The sequence below is a fragment of the Carcharhinus amblyrhynchos genome, chromosome 7 (assembly GCF_965287045.1).
Source record: "Carcharhinus amblyrhynchos chromosome 7, sCarAmb.v2.hapA, whole genome shotgun sequence".
Lineage (NCBI taxonomy): Eukaryota > Metazoa > Chordata > Chondrichthyes > Carcharhiniformes > Carcharhinidae > Carcharhinus > Carcharhinus amblyrhynchos.
The window spans coordinates 68878500-68899071 of record NC_137330.1 but is presented as its reverse complement, the minus strand read 5'-3'; the positions used below and the strand labels follow the sequence as shown (position 1 = coordinate 68899071).

Here is a 20572-nt window from a genome sequence, read left to right as displayed (position 1 = left end):
GGATAAAATCAGCAGGTCCGGCAGCATCTGCGGAGAGAAACAGAGTTAACATTTTGGATCTAAATGATCCTTCGATAGAATAATCTGGAATTTCTTTTCTAATCTTCCCTTTGATTATCCTCCTTAAAGCTGACCTCTTCAACCAAGCTTTTGGTCACCCCTTTTTAATCCTTCCTTTAGTTCAGAATCCATTTTTTCTCATCTTATGTAGAACCTCGGAATGCTATTGATGTTAAAAGCTTGATCTAAATACAGCTGTTACTGCAATTATATTTAATACAGAGCAACAAACTCCCTACAGTTCTTTACCAGTCTTATGTCCTATTACAGTACACAAACACAACACAAATGTCTTTTCTTCAATTTTATTTTTTATAGAATGTGTCCAGGAAGGAATGTACAAACCATCTTTGAGAATTGTGACCACAGAGTATGTATAAACTGATATCAAAGATTCCCAAACCACACACACACAATGCCAACAGCAACTGCCAAAGAATTTCAACTGAGTTTCTAGTCATACTTGAGATAATTAATGATCTTGGATCCCTGTCAACCAGCATATTTTCACTGGTGAGATTTTATCTGCACAGCAAATGTCAGAAGAAAAAAGTAAACACTTTAAGCATCCTGCCCACAATGGTTGAAAATTGTACAGTAATTAAAATACCAATTCTTTAGATAATGCATCTATTCCCACACATTTTATATTCATCACTTTAGAAAACGTACATAAAAATATTATTTTATTTTTGTTGAAGTAGACACAAACAATTTACAACATTAGAGACCTATATGTACTTTGTATAAAGGGAATGTTTTAATTTGCAGAAGTACGCAAAATAAATCAAGTGTAGAAAATAAATCATAAAATACAGAAGAGTTGAAATTGATTCACATATTCAATACCTGACTTATTTCAGAAGATCTATGTCAAGTGCAATATTTGTCTTTTGGGTCTATTCCATGTCTTCAGCAATACATTACTTCCATCTCTTACAGCATTTTTGATTTCCTCATCTTCAGATCTTAAACAAGTTACTAGAAATAAAAAATGTCGATGTTTTATCTATCTAGCGCATTGACATTCATCAGCGCCATATAAAATATAAAACAAATGTAATATAGCATTTATGCTAAGCTCTCAATTTATAGAATTCAATGAAATCAGAATAGAAATGACCCCGCATAGAAAGTCTCTTGTTTTTATATAAATGCGTGGCTTAACAACAAACAAAAGGAAAAAAAAGTTCCTTGTAAATAAATCTCTGGATATTCAATTAATTATTATGGCTTTTTTGCAACATGGCAAAAATCGCAGCTCAAAGCAGACATCTCCTCACAGAGGTGGTTAAGATTGTTGCAGTCCATTTCCTGCAGCCTCATATTAATTTTATGGCAGCATGCATGTTGCATATTACAAGTTATTTTGCTTTGTTTTACAGCACGCACATTTGGATTAAAATAATATTTTACTATTCAATGGATACTATTCAAAAGGTCCAAAACATTTGCGCTACTCTGTTTTTTTCTCAACAGGTTGGTGATCTTTGCGAATAATTGGCAATGGATGCGCTTCACTGTTGAAGATCCAGTGGTCCAGTGGAAGGAGGTCATCATCAGAGAACATCAAATAAAGATACCTGGAGGCAAGCAACAAGAGATCATACTAAAACAGATGAGAAAGGTAACATGTGAACCCAGTGATTTTAATGTTGTTGTTACAATATCAAGACTTATAAGATGGTCAAATTTGAGGACTATGTCTTCAAGTAAAAGTAAAATGAATGGGGCCATGTGACCTGTTCTGAAGTCTGCCTGTGACCAAGCCTGGGTGATTTATTTTAGAGATTAAGAGGGAGCCCAGATTGTTTTACTGGGAAGGAGGTGCAAGGTGTTTAGATTTGGAGACAGTGACAGCAACCTGTGTGCCAACAGCTGATAGACTGTGAATCTCCAAAGACGCAGGAAAGTGTTGAGAATGTTGGGGTTGTATACAGTTGTGCCTCAAGCTGTCCAGTAACTTCCAAGGTAAGAGAGTCAGGGTCTTAAGGATATTTAAGCTGCATTTCAACCCGGATACAAGGCCTATGATTCATGTAGCAATGGAGATGGTCTTGAGAGAGGAAGGGTGCAAGATACCCTGAAAACTCTCAGACAAGGTTAGCCTGCCAGAATCCTGGAGAAGGAAAGCACAGCACTTACAGGCAACAAGATGCTGTAGTTCACTAATCAGCAATGATGGTAGGATTTCACACTCAGATTGAAAAGATTAAATTCATGAGGAGTTAAAATGAAGCTGGAAGCTTCACCTAACTTATGGTGGAACAACTAACTCCAAGGGACAAAAGCTCAGTGTGAATAACAGTTCTGAGATTTAAGGTTACCAGACTGGGAAAGGAAATTAATTGAAGTAAAACATCAGGTGCTAAGAATTGGTCTCTAAGGAGATTGCAACAATATGTAAAACTTTAGATTCTCCAAAACTCTGAACAATGCTGTTCCATGCAAGTCCAACTTGGATCTAGATTTGCCACTAATTTTTCAAAAATGAAATTTGTGATGCAAGCTTTTGAATCAAATGCTACCTTTAGCAAATATTAATTTTCTTTTTCATCAGTTTTAACATATTCACATCAAAATGGCAGCTGCACACAATCCTGCAGCAGATGATTTTGAGAGATACAAACCTTTTTTTAGCAAAAGACGACAAATCAAAGCATACCTTCATCAAGTATGTAGACAGGCACAAATTCGATTGTTGACATTCAGGTGAATCACTTGAAAAATTGTTGAAATGTATCCAACCCTATTAATGGGAACTTAATACTGAATGGTTTAAATCTCATTTTACAGAAAAACACTACTGTGTTCAGATATTTAAGTGTTTATTCCAATTTGCTTTAAAAAAACTGCATTCTTGTCTACTACAAAGAAATAAAATCATTTCTTCATAACCAAAACTTAGCACTTTTGTTCATGGACTTTTTTTTGTGTTTATTCTATACTCCTCCTTTGGTTTCTCATGAATGAACCAATTTAGGAAATGACTTCAAAAGATTTTAATTGGATGCAAAGCAATTTGGGGCATCCTGAAATCACTGAAGATGCAATATGAATTCAAGTTTTTCTTCCATCCATGAGATCAGGATTTAAAGTAGCAATAAAATGGATGTACTGAGATGCAAATAGATTACTCTCTTGTTTACTAATATTTCAGTTAAACTCTATTTAAACAAGTGTCCAAAATAGTGTTTGGGGGTGGAGTGGGGGGTGGAAGAAAAAGAAATTAAGGGCAAGTTCAATCTTCTACTTGCTTATAGACAAAGGAAATCTTTATTGACAGACATTATTTCAAAACCTTCTGCAAGTATCTGCTCCACTCTGGCTTTGAAATCTACAACCACTGGACAGCAGGACAGAGATTCTGGCAGCTTACACTGTAGGGAACTGCAAAGGAAGTATGGTACAACCACTTAGTCCGTCTCTTGGACCATTTCAGAATAAAAACCTCAAATTTAAATCTTCGCACTAGTCTTTTTCTACACACATGGTATTCCCAAATCCTGGATCTGAAAGAACTAGCTGGTTGTACATCTTGTTATTCACTGCTTTGAATTATGTAGTTCAAATTAATGTCCATAAGTTTGTTTTTCTTTGGGCTGTCAATATTTTATTGAAGGGCCACATACAAGTATAGACCAGTAAATGTTCACGTTATTGGAGATGCTATGCACAAATGGTAAAATGTCAATTATAACTTTTTTTGCTCTCATGCTTCGGTGCTTTGTTTGTTGAAAGAATAGCTCTGAATACTATACTTGATGTATCCTTTGGTAATTCCTTCATGTTTTTTCATCTTCCCAACTCTATTCCCATCCACCACTAATACATTTCCATCGTATTTAAAATAATATAGAAAATTCAGTCTTTGTTTCCTAATTATTAGGTTTCACTGCACAACGTTGCACGTACGTATACATGCTCAGAAGTGCTAGGTGTGACCCAGCGTATATGAAAACGAAACTCTATGATAATTGCACTGTTTTTGTTACATATGACCCTGATCTCCATCCTGATCTCCACTGTGTGGCACAGTAGCACAGTGGTTAGCACTGCTGATTCACAGCTCCAGGGTCCTGGGTTTGATTCACGGCTCGGGTCACTGTCTGTGTGGAGTTTGCACATTCTCCTCGTGTCTGCGTGGGTTTCCTCTGGGTACTCTGGTTTCCTCCCACAGTCCAAAGATGTGCGGGTTAGGTTGATTGGCCACGCGAAGAAATTGCCCCTTAGTTCCAGGGATGCGCAGGTTAGAGGCATTAGTGGGTATAATTTGTAGGGATATGGGGGGGGATTGTGTTCGGTGCAGACTCAATGGGCCGAAGGGCCTCTTTCTGCGCTGTAGGGTTCTATGTTTCTATACTTGCACATTCCAAGAGATTTATTTTATCAAGAGATCTACAGGCCTTTCCTGTCAGGCTTGGGTTCCGTGCTATGTGTTAACTCCATTCATGTTATTTTGTGCTCACCAACTTCATTCTAGATTTTTGGTCATGCATATATAAATGTTGGATGAAATATATATTATGCTTCTTGTAAGGGTTATGTTTAGAATTCAGGCTAGAATAGTTATCTGACATTTTAGAAGTTAACTTATATGACCTCTATAAAGGTCATTCTTTTCACATTTTGACTTTCGAATGGAAATCCTTGGCTAGGACTGGAGATTTGTTCTTGGCCCAAAATCGTTTATTTCAAAGATTATCTACCCCCTTTCTGGATCTTATTCATATGAAGCTATGGTCACACACACTTCTACTAAAATACATCATCCATATATGTGCGCCAGTGCTATAAATGGTACTTATGGACACTTTAGACAAGTGGCACTAAATCAATATGTTTTCTTCTACTTTGGTACTTACTTCAGAGTTTCTGCCAGAAAGAAGCTCTGCTGCACATCATCATGAGTTGGTTGGCTGGAATAAACATCTCTAATCCCAGAATATCCAGCAGCTACTCTGCAGGTCTTCTCCAGTGCCTAGTTTACAAAGAATATGATATAATTGATGACTCCTTTGCTAATAAATTACTGTATCAGATCGACAACAAACAATACATCATCAGATTCAACGTTCTCACAAATGTGTCTCACGAACTTGATTGGGTTTTTTTGAGGAAGTGACAAAGGTGATTGATGAGGGTGGGGCAGTGGATGTTGTCTACATAGACTTCAGTAAGGCCTTTGACAAGGTCCCTCATGGCAGACTGGTGCAGAAGGTGAAGTCGCATGGGATCAAAGGTGAGTTGGCAAGGTGGATATAAAACTAGCTTGGTCATAGAAGACAGAGGATAGCAGTGGAAGGGTGCATTTCTGAATGGAGAGTTGTGACAAGTGGTGTTCCTCAGGAATCAGTGCTGGGACCTTTGCTGTTTGTAATACATATAAATGATTTTGGAGGAAAATGTAACTGGAATGAATAGTAAGTTTGCGGAAGACACAAGAATTGATGGATTTGTGGATAGCAACAAGGACCATCAGAGAATACAGCAGGATATAGATCATCAGTTGGAGATTTGGGCGAAGAGATGGCAGATGGAGTTTAATCCGGACAAATGTGAGGTAATGCATTTTGGAAAGTCTAATATAGATAGGAAATATACAGTAAATGGCAGAACCCTTAAGAGTATTAATAAACTGTGTATAGGTACACAGGTCACTGAAAGTGGCAATGCAGGCGAAGGTTATCAAGAAGACAGAGGGCATGCTTGCCTTCATCGGCCGGGGTATTGAGTTTAAAAATCGGCAAGTCATTTTGCAGTTTTATAGAACCTTAGTTAGGCTACACTTAGAACATAATGTTCAATTCTGGTTGCTGCACTACCAGAAGGATGTGGAGGCTTTGGAGACAATACAGGTAAGATTTACCAGGATGTTATCTAGTATGGAGGTCATTAGCTATGAGGAGAGGTTGAAGAAACTTGGTTTGTTCTCACTGGAGCGATGGAGGTTGAGGGGCGATCTGATAGAAGTCTACAAGATTATGAGAGGCATGAACAGAGTGGATAGTCAGAAGCTTTTTCCCAGAGTGGAAGAGTCAATTACTAAGGGGCATAGGTTTAAGGTACGAGGGGCAAGGTTTAAAGGAGATGTACGAGGCAGTTTTTTTTTTTTACACAGAGAGTAGTGGTGCCTGGAAGTCAATGCCGGGGAGGTACTGGAAGTGGATGTGATAGTGACTTTTAAGGGGCGTCTTGACAAGTATAAGAATACGATGGGAATAGACAGAAATGGTCCCTGGGTTTTAGTTAAATCGGGCAGCATGGTCAGTGCAGGCTTGGAGGGCTGAAGGGCCTGTTCCTGTACTGCAATTTTCTTTGTTCTTTTTAATACCAGAAATCTCTAACATGCTGAAAACTCACAACACCCAAGTTAACCATGTTAATGTGCTACTTGCAGCAAAATAGATTTTCTCTATGTAAAACCATATCAATTCATTGCATTATAACTAAATTGATCAAAACATGAGGAAAATTGCATTTATATATTTAAAGGGAATCTAGATAAAAGATACAGGAGAAAGGAAGAGAAAGATGTATTGATGGCGTTAGATGAAGAATGGTGGGAACGTGGTGCGTATGAAACATAGAAACTGCGTGCCACATAGCCTGTTTCCTATGTTCTGAATACTTTGTAACACTTCATTTTGATTCATGCAATACCTAATAAAATACTTACTTTAAAACTGAATTCATGCAGGACTACTTGGCTATTTTTCTGACAAAAATTAGTGCCTTCATACTCGAAGATATGGATAAAAATTCGCTTGCTTAAGCCAAAACTAAACTGATTATTGGAGGGAAGTAAATAAAAATGTGTGCTAAAACATAGTTATTTTCCAGGGATTGAATGCATCCAAGATTGTCGAATGAAGGGTGCCTCTCTACCTGACATGAGCCCAAATTCAACCCTAGTGCTAAAGGACAACGGCACAAGGCTACGCATGATTCTGGGCTGACTTGTCAACTCAAGTGAAGTAGATTCCAATGGTTGTAAGTGTGAGAAATTAAAACAATTAGTCATAGAGGTTTACAGCATGGAAACAAGCCCTTTGGCTCAACTTGTTCATGCCACTTTTTTTAAAACCCCTAAACTAATCCCAACTGCCCACATTTGACCCATATCCCTCTATACCCGTTGTAGTCATGTAACTATCTAAATGCTTTTTAAAAGATAAAATTGTACCTACCTCTACGACAACCTCTGGCAGCTTGTTCCAGACACTCCCCACCCTATGTGTGGAAAAAATTGCCCATCTGGATACTTTTGTATCTCTCCCCTCTCACCTTAAACCTATGCCCTCTAGTTTTAGATTCCCCTACCTTTGGGGAAGTATATTGACTATCTACCTTGTCTGTGCCCCTCATTATTTTATAAACCTCTATAAGGTCACCCCTCAGCCTCCTACACTCCAGAGAAAAAAGTCCCAGTCTATTCAGCCTCTCCATATAACTCAATCCATCAAGTCCCAGTAGCATCCAAGTACATCTTTTCTGCACTCTTTCTAGTTTAATAATATCTTTTCTATAGTAGGGTGACCAAAATTGCACACAGTATTCCAAGTGTGGCCTTACCAATGTCTTGTACAACTTCAACAAGATGCTCCAACTCCTGTATTCAATGTTCTGACCGATGAAACCAAGCCGAATGCCGCCTTCACCACTCTGTCCACCATGACTCCACTTTCAAGGAGCTATGAACATATGCTCCTAGATCTCTTTGTTCTGTAATTCTCCCCTACCATTAACTGAGTAAGTCCTACTCTGGTTCAATCTACCAAAATGCATCATCTCGCACTTGTCTAAATTAAACTCCATCTGCCATTCGTCAGCACACTGGCCCAATTGATCAAGATCCTGCTGCAATTGGAGATAACGTTCCTCACTGTCCATCATGCCACCAAACCTGGTGTCATCTGCAAACTTACTAACCATACCCCCTATATTCTCATCCAAATCATTAACATAAATGAAAAATAACAGTGGACCCAGCACTGATCCCCGAGGAACACCGCTGGTCACAGGCCTCCAGTTTGAAAAACAACTCTCTACAACCACCCTCTGGCTTCATTCAAGAAGCCAATTTTGTATCCAATTAGATACTCCACCCTGGATCCTGTGAGATTTAACTTTATGCAACAACCTATCATGTGGTACCTTGTCAAAGGCCTTACTAAAGTCCACGCAGACAACATCAGCTGCACTGCCCTCATCTACCTTTCTGGTTACCTCCTCAAAAATCTCAATTAAATTTGTGAGACATGATTTTCCACTCTCAAAGCCATGCTGACTGTCCCAAATCAGTCCTCACGTCTCTAAATGCTTGTAGATCCTGTCTCTCAAAATACCTTTCAACAATTTTCCCACCACAGATGTGAGGCTCACTGGTCTGTAGTTCCCAGCCTTTTCCCTGCAGCCCTTTTTAATCAAAGGCACAACATTTGCCACTCTCTAATCTTCAGGCAGCTCATCTGTGACTATGATTTAAATATCTTGGCTCGGGGACCCGCAATTTCCTCCCTAGCCTCCCACAATGTCCTGGGATACACCTCATCAGGTCCGCAGATTTATCTACCTTGATGCTGTTATGTAATGAGGCGGGTAGAATTAGGGAACCTGTGGTGAAGGATCCTCTTGGGAAGAGTGATCATTGTATGGTGGAGTTTCTGATGCAGATGGAGGAGGAGAAAGTGGGTTCCTGGACATGTGTCCTTTGTTTGAACAGAGGGGAGTATGGTAGGATGAGAGAGGAATTGGCGAATGTTGATTGGGGGAGTGCGTTGGAAGGTAGGCCTGCTGAGGAACAGTGGAGGATCTTTAAGGAGATCTTTCTTGGTGCTCAGCAGAAATTTATTCCGATGGTTAAAAAGGATTGTAGGAGGAGAGATAATCAGCCGTGGATAACGAAGGTGGTGAAGGAAAGTGTTAAATTAAAAGTGAATGCGTTTAGAGTAGCTAAGAGTAGTGGGCGAGAAGAGGATTGGGAGAGGTTTAAATGTCAACAAAGAATGACAAAGAAGTTGATAAAAAAAAGGGTAGGATAAACTATGAAGCTGGGCTAGCGCTTAATATAAAAAAGGATAGCAAGAGTTTTTATAAATATATAAAAAGGAAGAGGCTGGCTAGGGTGAACGTTGGACCCTTAGAGGATGAGAGGGGGGACTTAGTGGTAGGGGATGGGGAAATGGCTGAGGCCCTGAATAACTTTTTTGTTTCGGTCTTCACGGAGGAGGACGTGAATAATTTGCCGGGTGTTAGCGATGGAAAGATGGTAGGAGTGGAGGGCCTGAGTGACATTATTGTTACTAGAGAGGCGGTGCTCAATAGACTGGAGGGACTGATTGTGGACAAGTCCCCAGGACTGGATGGAATGCATCCAAGGGTTCTGAAGGAAATGGCAGAGGTGATAGTGGATGCCTTGGTGATTATTTTCCAAACGTCGCTGGATTCCGGGGAAGTGCCGGAAGATTGGAAAACGGCTAATGTTACGCTGTTGTTTAAGAAGGGTGGCAGGCAAAAGGTGGGGAATTATAGGCCGGTTAGTTTAACGTCTGTTGTAGGAAAAATGTTAGAATGCGTGATCAAGGAGAAAATAGTGAGGCATGTTGAGGAGAATTGTTTGGTAGAGCAGACGCAGCACAGTTTCGTTAAGGGTAAGTTGTGTCTGACAAATTTATTGGAGTTCTATGAGGATGTGTCTGGGGCGGTGGATAGAGGAGAGCCAGTGGATGTGGTGTTTCTTGATTTTCAGAAGGCGTTTGACAAGGTGCCTCACAAGAGGTTATTACAGAAGGTCAGGGGGCATGGAGTTGGGGGTAGGGTGTTAGCGTGGATAGAGGATTGGTTGTCAAATAGGAGGCAGAGAGTGGGGGCCAATGGGTGCTATTCGGATTGGCGGTTGGTGACTAGTGGAGTGCCCCAGGGGTCGGTGCTGGGGCCTCAGCTATTCACCATTTATATAGATGATCTGGAGGAGGGAACCGGGTGTGTGGTGTCGAAATTTGCTGATGACACCAAGATTGGTGGAATGGCAAATTGCGCGGAGGGTGTGGAGAGTCTGCAGAAGGATCTAGATAGGCTGGGCGAATGGGCCAGGAACTGGCAAATGGAATTTAATGTTGGGAAATGTGAGGTTCTCCACTTTGGTAGGAATAATGGTAGGAAGGACTATTACTTACGTGGCGAAAAACTGCAGCATGCGACGGTGCAGAGGGACCTCGGGGTCCTTGTGCATGAGTCGCAAAAACCCAACCTGCAGGTGGTCAGGAAGGCGAATGGGATGCTGGCCTTCATAGCGAGGGAGATTGAATATAAAAGTAGGGAGGTCTTGCTGCAGCTTTATAGGGCACTGGTGAGGCCGCAGCTGGAGTACTGTGTTACGCAAGGATATTTTGGCCTTGGAGGGAGTGTAGAGGAGGTTTACTAGGCTGATTCCGGAGTTGAGGGGGTTGAACTATGAGGAGAGGCTGAATAAACTAGGCTTGTACTCGTTAGAGTTGAGAAGAATGAAGGGAGATCTCATTGAGACGTATAAGATGTTGAATGGGATGGATAGGATAGAGGTGGAGAGGCTCTTCCCACTCAGAAAGGACAGTAGGACTAGAGGGCACAGCCTCAAGATAAAGGGGGGGGTGGTTTAGAACGGAGTTGAGGAGGAACTTCTTCACTCAAAGGGTGGTGAATCTCTGGAATTCTCTGCCCGTTGAAGTGGTGGAGGCTGTCTCGCTCAATATTTTTAAGACGCGGGTTGATAGATTTTTGATAGGCAAGGGGATTAAGGGTTATGGAGAGAGGGTGGGTAAGTGGAACTGAGCCACGACAGATCAGCCATGATCTTATTGAATGGCGGGGCAGGCTCAAGGGGCTAGATGGCCTACTCCTGCTCCTATTTATGTTCTTATGCGCTTTAAGACTTCCAGCATCCCCTCCTCCGTAATATGTACACTCCTGAAGACATCAATATTTATTTCCCCAAGTTCCCTAACATCCATGCTTTTCTCAACAGTAAATACTGATGAGAAATATTCATTTCGGATCTCACCCATCTCTTGTAGATCTACATGTAGATTATCTTGCTGATCCTTAAGAGACCCTATTCTCTTCCTTGTTACTCTTTTGCCCTTTATGTATTTGTAGAAGCTGTTTGGATTCTCCCCTGCCTTATCTGCCAAAACAATTTTGTGTCACCTTTTTGCCCTTCTGATTTCTCTCTTAACTCTACTCCTACACGCCCTATATTCTTAAAGAGATTCACTTGATCCTAGCTGCCTATGCATGTCATGTGCCTCTTTCTTCTTCTTGATCAGGGCCTCAATATCCCAAGTCATCCAGGGTTCCCGAAGGGTCTCCTATTAGGCTGGTGTAACAGGTGCTATTCTGAGCTAAGGTGTATCATTGGAGCAGTGAGTTTTACTTAGCATCCCACCTGTTTATACCCAGCACTGGAATGTAAAAGCAGAAATGTCTTCCAGATAAAGCACAACTATCTTTTGCCTAATAAGCTAAAAACAAAGCTTGTAGCTGGCCTAAGGAGATTGGTTAATTTGATGTGCAAATATATCCACAGGAAGAACTGAGAGCCAATTTTACAAATGTATGCTCCTGGCAGGAAATGAGACCTACTAAGAATGCATATTAGAAAATTAAGGGCCGCTCCCCAAAATTGAATTAAAATATAAGGACAGAAAAATGCATTTATAATTTCCCAATATGTGTACCCAGCAGGGTGAACACTCTGATCTTTAATCCTATTACTATTTTCAATAGTTTATTGTTCCTGTTCCAACATATCTTATCCTCCTTAGTATAACAGAAATTTGTACATTATCAGTTAAATGAATAACTTTACAGAGAAAATTTTGCTATATGTGCAGTGATCTTTGGTCAGCACTTTTCATTTTTATGCTATGTAAATTGTACTACAACATTTAAGGGAACTAACCTGCAGATACTAGGAATGCTGAGTTTAAGGCAAAGAGTGCTTTTGTGTAGCCAAAACATTCACCCGTTGCAGATTCAGCTTTCACAATGTAACCTCAGCAATCTGCACAGCTCATTCACTGCACTTGAATTTTTGTTTGTCAACACTACACAATTCTGTACTTACTCGATTGAACAGGTTATGGGTTAATCATGGGAGAATTTAACATTGCTGACCTGACAGTGGAGAAGACAAGGATGAAAGTAAAGTAATTGCATGAGTAATGCGTTTGTCAGCACAATATGGCAAGCAGAATAGCAGGGCACGTGTTCTGTCCTTGGATAGCCACTTGCTTCCAGACTAACATATGTGTTTCTAGTGAAATAAGGCTCATCCTTCAGCATAGAGTGGAACTTTCACAGGTACCTGATAAAACGTTATAAAACTTTGGTTAAGCTGCACTGAGTGTACTGCGTTCAATTATGGTTGCCACATTACAGGAAGGACATGGAGGCTTTGGAGGGGGTGTAAAAGAGGTTTGCCAGGGAGCTGCCTAGATTAGAGGGTATAAGGAAAGGTTGGACAATGAGGTTGGAGCTATAAGGAAAGGTTGGACAAATTAGGGATCTTTTCTCTGGAGTGGCAGAGGCTGAGGTGAGATCTGATAGAAGTCTATAAAATTCTGAGAGGCATAACAATCAGACTTTTTTCCCCAAGAGATGAAATGTCTAATACTAGGGGGCATGTACTTAAGCTGAAGGGGGGGGATGTTCAAAGGAGATGTGAGGGTCAAGTTTTTTACCCAGAGAGTGAGAGATATCTGGAATGTGGTGCCAGCAATGGTGATGCAGACAGATACGATCAGAGCATTTAATTAGCACATAAGTATGCAAAGAATAGACGGATATGGACCAAGGGCAGGCAGAAGCGATTAGGTGTCATGTTCAGCACAATATTGTGGCCTGATCCTGTGCTGTATTGTTTTATGCTCTATGTCCTAAGTTCTATGTATGATTGAATAGTTGGCTGCTTGGCTGGCACACGCCCCTGGCCAATCACCCATTAGAAAATTGGCTACGGTGGATTTGGAAGACACAGTGAAATGGTATGATGGTGCATAGGCAATGCATAGTCTTTCAAGAATTATTACATAATTTACAGAAACTGTACATTCCTTCAAGATACAAAAACCAAAATGTCAGTCGGTCAGTTGTGGCAAACAAAGGAGGTTAAGACTTGTATAAGATTAAAAGAAAAGATCTATAAAGTTGTCGCAAATAGTAGTCAACCTGAGGATTGGGAGCAGTTTAGAATATATTGAAGGAGGACCAAGAAAATGATAAAGAAAGAGAGAACGGAAAATGGCTGTAAAGTAGCACAAAGCTTAAATTTCTGTAGGCACATAAAAAGGAATTGCTTGGCTTAGACAAATGTGGGTCCATTACAGGCAGAGTCATGAGTATTTATAATCAGGAATAGACAAATGGCAGAGAAGTCTTTTTTTGTTTATGAGATATGGCAATCGCTGCTCATCCTTGAGGGCATTTAAGAATCAACCACATTGTTGTAGATCTGGAGTCACATATAGGCCAGAGGAAGCGAGGACAACAGATTTCCTTCCCTAAAGGGCATTAATGAACCAGATGGGTTTTTTTACAATAATTGACAATGGTTTCCTGTTCACCATTAGACTTCTAGATTTCTATTGAATTCAAATTTCACCATCTTCCACAATGATCTATACTTGTGGTTCTCTTCACGGAGGGAGATGCAAGAAATTTTCCCGAATTAAAGATCCCAAGGACTAAGGAGAATGAGGAATTGAAGGAAATTAGTGTAAATAAAAATGTTGTACTTGAGGCTGATAAATGTCCAGGACCTGATATTCTGCAACACAGTGTTGAGAAAGGAAGCTATGGAGATAGTCACACAGCACAGAAAAGGCCCTTCAGCCCATTGAGTCTGCACCAAGAAAGTGGATGAAATTTTCAAGCTTGTATCACCAGCAGGATTTTCCAGTCTTGCTGAAGTCAATGGAGTTTTGAACAGTTTGCAACATTTTCAGGCTACATCCCCTGCCACAACGGGGCCATAAAACTCCACCTAATGGTCTTTGGTGACCATCTTCCAAAATTCTATAGATTCTGGAATGGTTCCTGCAGATCGGAGGGTAGCAAATGTTACCCACTATTAAAGACGGGAGGGAAAGAGAAGATAGGGAACGACAGAATTTTTATTCTTACTCAGGATGAGGGAAAAGGCTGGAATCTATTCTAAAGGACGTGCTAAATTGGACACTTAGATAACAATGATCTGACTGGGCACAGTCAACATGGGTTATGAATGAGAAATAATGCGATTAACCTGTTGTGAGTTTTTTGAGGCTGTTGCTCACAGAATTCATCAAAGGGGAATTGGTGAACAAATTATTCTTGGATTTTTGCTTTTGATGAAGTCCTCCACAGGAACCTGGTTAACATAATTAAAGCAAATGGGATAGGACGTAATATATTGACACAGATGAAAGGTTGCTTAACAAGCAGAAAACAGAGTAGGAATAAATGGGTCATTCTCGGATTGGCAGGCTGTGGCTAGTGGGATACCACAAGGATCAGTACTTGGGCCCCAGCTGTTCACAATATACATCAGTGATTTGAATGTGGGTCCAAATGTAATATTTCTAAACTTGCAGATGACACAAAGCTAAGTGGAAATGTATATTGTAAGGAAGCTGCAAAGTGGCTTCAAGTGATTTAGACAGTCTTAGTGACTGGACAAGAATATGGAAATGGAACATAATGAGAAAAAAGGTGAGGTTACTCGCTTTGTTAGGAGGTAGAGATATGCAGAGTATTTTTTAAATGGTGAGAGATTAGAAAATGTAGATGTATGTGGAGTTTGTATGCTCCCCGTGTCTGTGTGGATTTCCTCCAGTTTCCTGTCAAAGATGTGTGGGTTAGGTTGATTGGTCATGATAAATTGCTCCTTAGTGCCAGGACAATTAGCAGGAATATGTGAGATTACAGGGATTGGGCCTGGGTGGGATTGTTATTGGTGCAGGCTTGATGGGCCAAATGCCTCCTTCTGCACTGTAGAGATTCTAGGATTCTAATATTGTACAGGAGTAGCAAAAGTTTGCTTCAATGGGGACCTTAGTTAACTGCAACTGGAGTACTACATGCAGTTTTGATCCCCTTACCTTAGGAAGAAATATTAGTGTCATAAAGGGAGTGTATATAACAAAGGCTCAGCAGACACTTGATCCCAGGATGGCCTATCTGTCCTATGAAGATAGATTGGGGAAACTGGGCCTGTATTCGCGAGTGTTTTGAAGAATGAGAGGTGATCTCATTGAAGCCACAAAATATTTAACTGGGTGAGGCAAGGTAGATGCAGGCAAGATACTTTCCCTGGCTGGGGAGTCTAGAACCAGGGAACACAATTTCAAGGGGAAAGCCACTTCAGACCGAGATGAGGAGAATTTTCATTTAATCAGACAAAGGGTTGTGAATCTTTGGAATTTTCTACCCCAGTGATGTGTCAGTCACTGAATATGCTGAAAACAGAATTGACAGATTTCTAAATTCTAATGAAATGAAGAGATTTGGGGTTAATGCATGAAGAAGGCATTTAAGTAGATGATTACTATAATTGTACTGAATGGCAGAGCAAGCTCAATGGACTAAATGGCGTACTCCTGCTCTGATGTTCCTGCGTCTACTTATGTATTAGGGATGTAAAACGTACTGCAGTTCTAACAAAAACAACAAGCAAGACAAAGACTACAAAGGTTCAAAACAATATTAGATAAGCAATAATTACATAATGAAATGTACAATGACTAAGAGTCAGTTAGGAAACTCACTGGGGCTGATATGAGTCCAAATGGCAGTGTGAATTTGACATGATCAACCCAATCATCCACATGGATTTTGCATCTTTTAAAATACAGGGCATAATTTTACCAAAAATGTTTTGGTAAAATTCTGCCCTGTATTTTAAAAGATGCAAAAGTGAGAAAAATTGGTGAACTGCATTGGTTTCTCAGATGTGCTCCACATCACAATCTTTCAATATTCAAGTCACTTTTTTTGGAGAGTTGGGAGTTTTGCACTGGTGCTGAGTTGGGGGGAGGCGGGGTTTACATGCTGGTGAGTTGGCTGCAGTTCGGGCAGCGTTAGTGCCAAGGTGGCATCGCCAGGTGGGTACTATCCAATGGGCACTGCCCAGCCGTGCTGCCAATTGCCTGGAAGGCTTCAATGGGCTTCAAGCACCTGGCGTGACCATTGTGCCAGGTCTGTGCTAGTGGACGGCAGTACTGATTCTTGCTGTTGTGGTATTGTACCCAAAGGCCAGAAGATTCCATGTGTTGGGTTCCGAATGGGCTCTGCACATTTAAATATGCTAATCGGCTTTCTGGTCGTGAAGCAGTTTGCGCCATTGGAGGGGGACTGAAAACATAGCAAAGCGTTGAGCACCAGGCACCAATCGCTTTTTTAACATTGTATGCTAGGTTCCCGCGCTGTTTGCTGGACACGACGAAGTGGTAAAATTGCATCCACAAAAAAAGGTCATGGGCTTCAGGTTCAGCGAATGGAAAAATATTTCTGTACTTTTACACTAGAGAACAATGGACAAAATCTTCATTTTGTCAGGCCTGATGCACCCAATCTCCTAGTCTCATGTTTCATCTGTGCTCATTTCAAGAGTTAGCCACTCTATGAGCAATCTTTCTCCACTGATATCTATTTTTTGCTGTCCCCTCTGCCTGTCCCATGGAGAGTACAGTCCATGTTCTGTTATTAGCCGTCCATGTCATCTTGAGTTTTCCATGTGCACATTTTCTAGGTTTTTTTTCCTTGCATGATCTCTTTTCCCCAGCACTCCCCTCATGTTTGCATCATGTGTCCAAAACATGAGCGTTCCCTTGATATGGTTGTCTCAAGCAAGTTCCACTGAATGTCAGCTTTCTCAAGCACTCACTCCTTCCTCCAATTGGTCATCCATGACGAAACACAATATCTGCCTGAGTCCTTTCCTTTCAAAATGCCCTTATTTGATCCTCATCACTCTTGTTGATGATCCATTCATTATCACTGGCCATACAATGGCTTTCAGTTGATGAGTTTTCTTTGGAATCAAGATGCTACAGTTACTCCATACTCCAAGTGGGTTCACAGCACCATGACTGTTTTAGGGTCAAGTCCAAATTTCTTTGGTAGACTCTGCATCTTTTTTGATGGGTGACTCAAGACAGTGGAAGGCATCAATGTGTTCAAGTTGAACTGTCATTCAAAATCTTACCCCAAACAACTTTTCTCTCAGGACATACTAATTAACTGGAACAAATTAACCCTTTAAATTTTGGCAAGAGCCTACTTCCCTACTCATGTAACCAAGATGGACTGAGAATTAAGGGTGGTAACAGTTTTGAGGTACAACAGGGAGACAGAAAGACAGGATTGGATACAAAAGTGTTTTAACGAAAGAAAATAGAAGAATCATTTCTAGAATGGTTTACTGCAATGCATGTGCATATGTAATTTAAATCAAGCTTCAAGTAGAGACAGATAATCAACAATGACATTTGAGGTGAATGGAGGACTGATAATACACCAATGATAATATGACTGCAAGGTTAGCATAAAGCTGACAACTGATGGTTTATCATCGACTAAACAACAAGAGCCAGAATAGGGCTCAAAGGTGAATGTCAAACAAATGAAAACAACGGTCATCATCAAACAACAATGTGTTGCATAGCATGTACAAAACAGGAAATGTGACTGCATCACAGCTTAAACTAGGTTCGGTGCACAGTTTAGGAATTTGTGCCCAATTTGCAGGATAAGAAAAAAGGCTGCTGAAATCATAAGCCAAAGAAATATAAAGCTTATTTATTAATCACAAGTTAAGGTTTACATTAACATTGCAATGAAGTGAAAATCCCCTAGTCTGTTCGCCTGTTTGGGTACACTGAGGGAGAATTTAGCATGGCCAACGCACCTGATCAGCACATCTTTCGGACTGTGGGAGGAAACCGGAGCACCCGGAGGAAACTCATGCAGACATAGGGAGAACGTGCAAACTCCGCACAATCTGCTAAGAACTGTAAAGTAGCTATACATCACAAGCAAAAGTGTTACAGAAATCAGAGGTATCTCTGAAATGGAGGTGTCAAGCAAGAACACAGTGATGCCCACACTTGAACTGGAGTGTCCACAATCATGTCAAGTACCAGTGGAGGGTCATTTAGTTAAAAGCTAGCTTAATGGCCCCATGAAATCTCATACCTTGGAGGACTGCACGAACACTGAGAAGAATCAAAGTGATTTCTGGAGACCTAGTTTGGTCCCAGAAAATGAAGGAACCTTCAAGAACTAAGGCGGCACGGTAGCATAGTGGTTAGCACTGCTGCCTCACAGCGCCAGGGACTGGATTTGATTCCCAGCTTGGATCACTGTCTGAGTGGAGTTTGCACGTTCTCCCTGTGTCTGCATGGATTTCCTCTGGATGTTCTGGTTTCCTCCACAATCTGAATGACATGCATTGGTTAGGTGCACGCTCTTGGGCCAAACTGAATTTTTTGTCACTATGATGTCCAAAACACAACATGTGTACTTCAGATCTGGTAGGAGAAGGTCTAAAGCTGTTGGGAGTTCTTTGGAGAGATGGAGTACCCTTTCGGAGAGCTAAGATACTCTTTTGGATATGGTCAACAGTGTGTGCAACCTGTGAGACGTAGATGTGAAGCTCGCAACAGTGCTAGGTGTGTAATAGTAGATGTGAAGCAAATGAATGTTTAGTATGATCCATGATTGATAAAGATTGTTCAGAGATGAGTGACAGGGGTATGGTGATCTTAGATGTGGCTGAGGCTGCTGGGTAGCCTCATGTAGGATGTATTGTTCAGGTTTGATTCAATGAACTTGACCATGTCTGTGAGGTTACTGAACTTCTTCTGACAATGCATTCAGATCCTTAGGCTCTATTCCTGGCATTGACTTCTAGTATTATCTGTTTCCACTGCCTTTGACGCACTCTGGCAGGTCTCCTAACCCCCTGTTGATAAATGGTATCTTCTCTCCTTTCTAACTAGGTGGCATAGTGGTTAGCACTGCTGCCTCACAGCGCCTGTGACCCGGGTTTGAATTCTGGCTTGGGTCACTATCTATCCAGAGTCTGCATGTTCTCCCTGTATCTGCATGGGTTTCCTCCGGGTGCTCCGATTTCTTTCCACAGTCCGAAAGACATGCAGGTTAGGTGTACTGGCCATGCTAAATTCTCCCTCAGCGTACTCGAACACATGCTGGAGTATGGTAACTAGGGGATTTGCGTAGTAACTTTAATGCAGTGTTAATATAAGCCTACTTGTGACACCAATAAATAAACTTAAATTCCTTCACCAAGTCCTCCAGCATTTAAAAACATTGGAGCACTTTCTTGTCCCTGATGTACCAGTGCTGATTCTTTCCAGGTCAGATCCTCTCAGCACTTATTTCAGATACAATAATCCCAACTTTAAGAGGTGTGGGATAGCTTTAAGCAGCACAGGCTAGCCACTCGAGCTGAATCATCCAGGCAATGGGCAGTATAGTTAACACTGGCTGTATGCAAAGATTATTCAAATAAGCAGGCAACATAAAGGTGATCAAATGCCTGCAATGGATTGTGGTCTAATCACACTGCAATCCATGCACCTTTTTTTTTGGAGTGATCCAGTTTAGCCCATGTCATTTTCACCCCCTATGGTACAATGGCCAGATTAGAAGGTCAAATAAAGCATGAAAAATAAACACATGTCATAGCATTAGGTACAAATCAGGATGGTGAACATATAACATTTACAACGAGGAAAGAGACATATATTTCTGTTAAAGGTATGCTATCCTGCTAAGGATAGGGAGAGATACACATACCTGTACAGCTTCCCAACCCCACTGTCTGTACTTCGGGTCATGGGTTAGCCTCCACATGTACATGTGTGTCTCAATAACTTCAGGTCGCAGAATGTAATATTTTTCATTCTGTCTTGTTGCAATAGCTTCAACACCTCCATCAAATCTAAAGGCCTCGGGACCTAATTTTGTGGCTGGAAATTAAGCACAGGTAAAGTGAATTCAACCATACATCAAATATGTATATTTCAGTTGAGTCACAAAATAAATTTGCTCCAAAAATTAGAGTTTGAAATTGACTAACTTTCTCAAAATTGTCCTCCATCGATTCAGACATCACATCAAAAATAGCTCGAGCATAAATATAGGAAAATACACATTTCTGTGAATGGCTGCTGGCTGACTCGGAGCAGAGAATTTTTGGGGTAGCATGGTAGCTAGGACTGCCGCCTCACAGCATCAAGAAACTGGGTTTGATTCATGGCTTGAGTCACTGTCTGTGCAGAGTCTGGGCATTTTCCCCACGTCTGCATGGGTTTCCTCTGGGTGTTCTGGTTTCTTCCCACAGTCCAAAAGACGTGGTGGTTGGGTGCATTGGCCATGCTAAATTCTCAATGTACCCAAACAGGCGCCAAAATGTGGCGACTAGAGGATTTTCGCAGTAATGTCACTGCATAATGTAAGCCGACTTGTG

At 41.0% G+C, this 20572-nt stretch overlaps 1 protein-coding gene across 1 annotated transcript in view; it reads right to left on the bottom strand.

Moving 5' to 3' along the window:
* Positions 1-351: 351 nt before the first annotated feature.
* The window catches only part of man1a1 (mannosidase, alpha, class 1A, member 1), a 464837-nt gene continuing 444616 nt past the window's right edge, over positions 352-20572 (bottom strand). The window contains exons 10-12 of the mRNA XM_080192541.1: positions 19900-20072; positions 4926-5041; positions 352-1643 (exon numbers count right to left, since the gene is read on the bottom strand). Coding sequence (XP_080048667.1) covers positions 1517-1643; positions 4926-5041; positions 19900-20072 — 416 coding nt within the window. The 3' untranslated portion in view covers positions 352-1516. The remainder of the gene's footprint in view (positions 1644-4925; positions 5042-19899; positions 20073-20572) is intronic.